General features: G+C 38.9%; 1 protein-coding gene across 1 annotated transcript; it reads left to right on the top strand.

The window, feature by feature from the left end:
- Positions 1-978, top strand: LOC106986185 (olfactory receptor 1052-like). Its single transcript, XM_015084363.2, has one exon. The coding sequence runs from the start codon at positions 40-42 to the stop codon at positions 976-978; it is 939 nt and encodes a 312-aa protein (XP_014939849.1). The 5' UTR covers positions 1-39.
- Positions 979-1,506: the final 528 nt, after the last annotated feature.

The following is a 1,506-nucleotide window of genomic DNA, read 5'->3' as shown; positions in this document are numbered from 1 at the left end:
TTCCAGTCTTATCATTAACAGGTGCCAAGAAACACACGCATGGCTGATGATAATTTCACATTGGTTACAGAGTTTATCCTTTTGGGACTGACAGACCGTCCTGAACTGAAAGCGGTCCTCTTTGCACCGTTCCTTCTGATCTACACCATATCGTTGGTGGGGAATCTAGGAATGCTCTTTCTAATCCAAATAACTCCCAAACTCCACACACCCATGTATCATTTCCTTAGCTGCCTGTCATTTGTTGATGCCTGTTATTCGTCCGTCTTTGCACCGAAAATGCTGCTCAACTTCTTTGTTGAACGGGAGACAATCTCATTCTCTGCATGCATTGTGCAATATTTTTTCTTTGTGTCACTCCTTACCACTGAGGGTTTCTTGCTGGCGGCAATGGCTTATGACCGCTACGTGGCCATCGTGAACCCTTTGCTTTATACAGTGGCGATGACTAAAATAGTTTGCGTTGTCCTGGTCATTGGGTCATGTGTAGGAGGCTTAATCAACTCGTTGACACACACAATTGGCTTGGTGAAATTGTCTTTCTGTGGGCCAAACATCATCAGTCACTTCTTCTGTGACCTTCCCCCACTGTTGAAGCTGTCGTGTTCTGACACGTCCATGAATGAACTGTTGCTTTTAATCTTTTCTGGAATTATTGCCATCGTCACTTTCTTGACTGTGATGATCTCCTACATCTTCATTGTTGCCACCATCCTGAGGATCCGCTCAGCAGCAGGAAGACAAAAAGCCTTCTCTACCTGTGCTTCACATCTAACGGCTGTGACTTTACTCTATGGCTCTGTAAGCTTTAGTTACATTCAACCAAGTTCCCAATATTCCTTAGAACAAGAGAAGGTGGTGTCTGTGCTTTATACCTTGGTGATTCCTATGTTAAACCCAATGATTTACAGCCTGAGGAATAAGGATATAAAGGATGCTGTGAAAAAGGCTATAGAAATGAAATACTTCCCTTGTTAATTTCACAACCTCTGCATCCCAAAATAGCATACAAAGAGGCACTCTGGATAAGAATGTTTATACAAATTTGTTAAAGTTTTGAGCCCACAGGAATCCTAGACTTTATTTAATGGGAACCTATGATTTATAGCAGAAGAAAAATGTCTAGAAGAATGTAACATGTTATAAGAGATATGTCTGGCTATTGTGTAAACAAACATAAAAACCATAGTAAGATCTAGGCTTTTTATTAGTGGACAATTGAAGACACTTTCATTCCTGCATATGGGTAGAAGTGAGTACATACAAATAGATATACAGACACATAAACACACACACACAAATAGATAAATACAAACATAAGATTAATAAGTCATAAAATATATCTTAACTCCATCTTTCTATTAAGCACAGAAATAAGTAATAACTTTCAAAGCAAAAAGTATTGGTACTTGAATTATCCACAAACCTGGCATGTGCATTTTCTTTTCTTTCTCTCTTTTTTAATGTTTATTTATTTTTGAGTGACAGAGAGAGAAAGAGAGACAG

This window comes from Acinonyx jubatus, chromosome D1 (genome assembly GCF_027475565.1).
Source record: "Acinonyx jubatus isolate Ajub_Pintada_27869175 chromosome D1, VMU_Ajub_asm_v1.0, whole genome shotgun sequence".
In the NCBI taxonomy this organism is placed as follows: domain Eukaryota; kingdom Metazoa; phylum Chordata; class Mammalia; order Carnivora; family Felidae; genus Acinonyx; species Acinonyx jubatus.
Note: the sequence above shows the minus strand (reverse complement) of the source record. Positions and strands in the feature narration are given on the sequence as shown.

Bases quoted from the DNA above. Each gene is read 5' to 3' on its own strand.
- LOC106986185 (XM_015084363.2), top strand. From the start codon at position 40: ATGGCTGATGATAATTTCACATTGGTTACAGAGTTTATCCTTTTGGGA.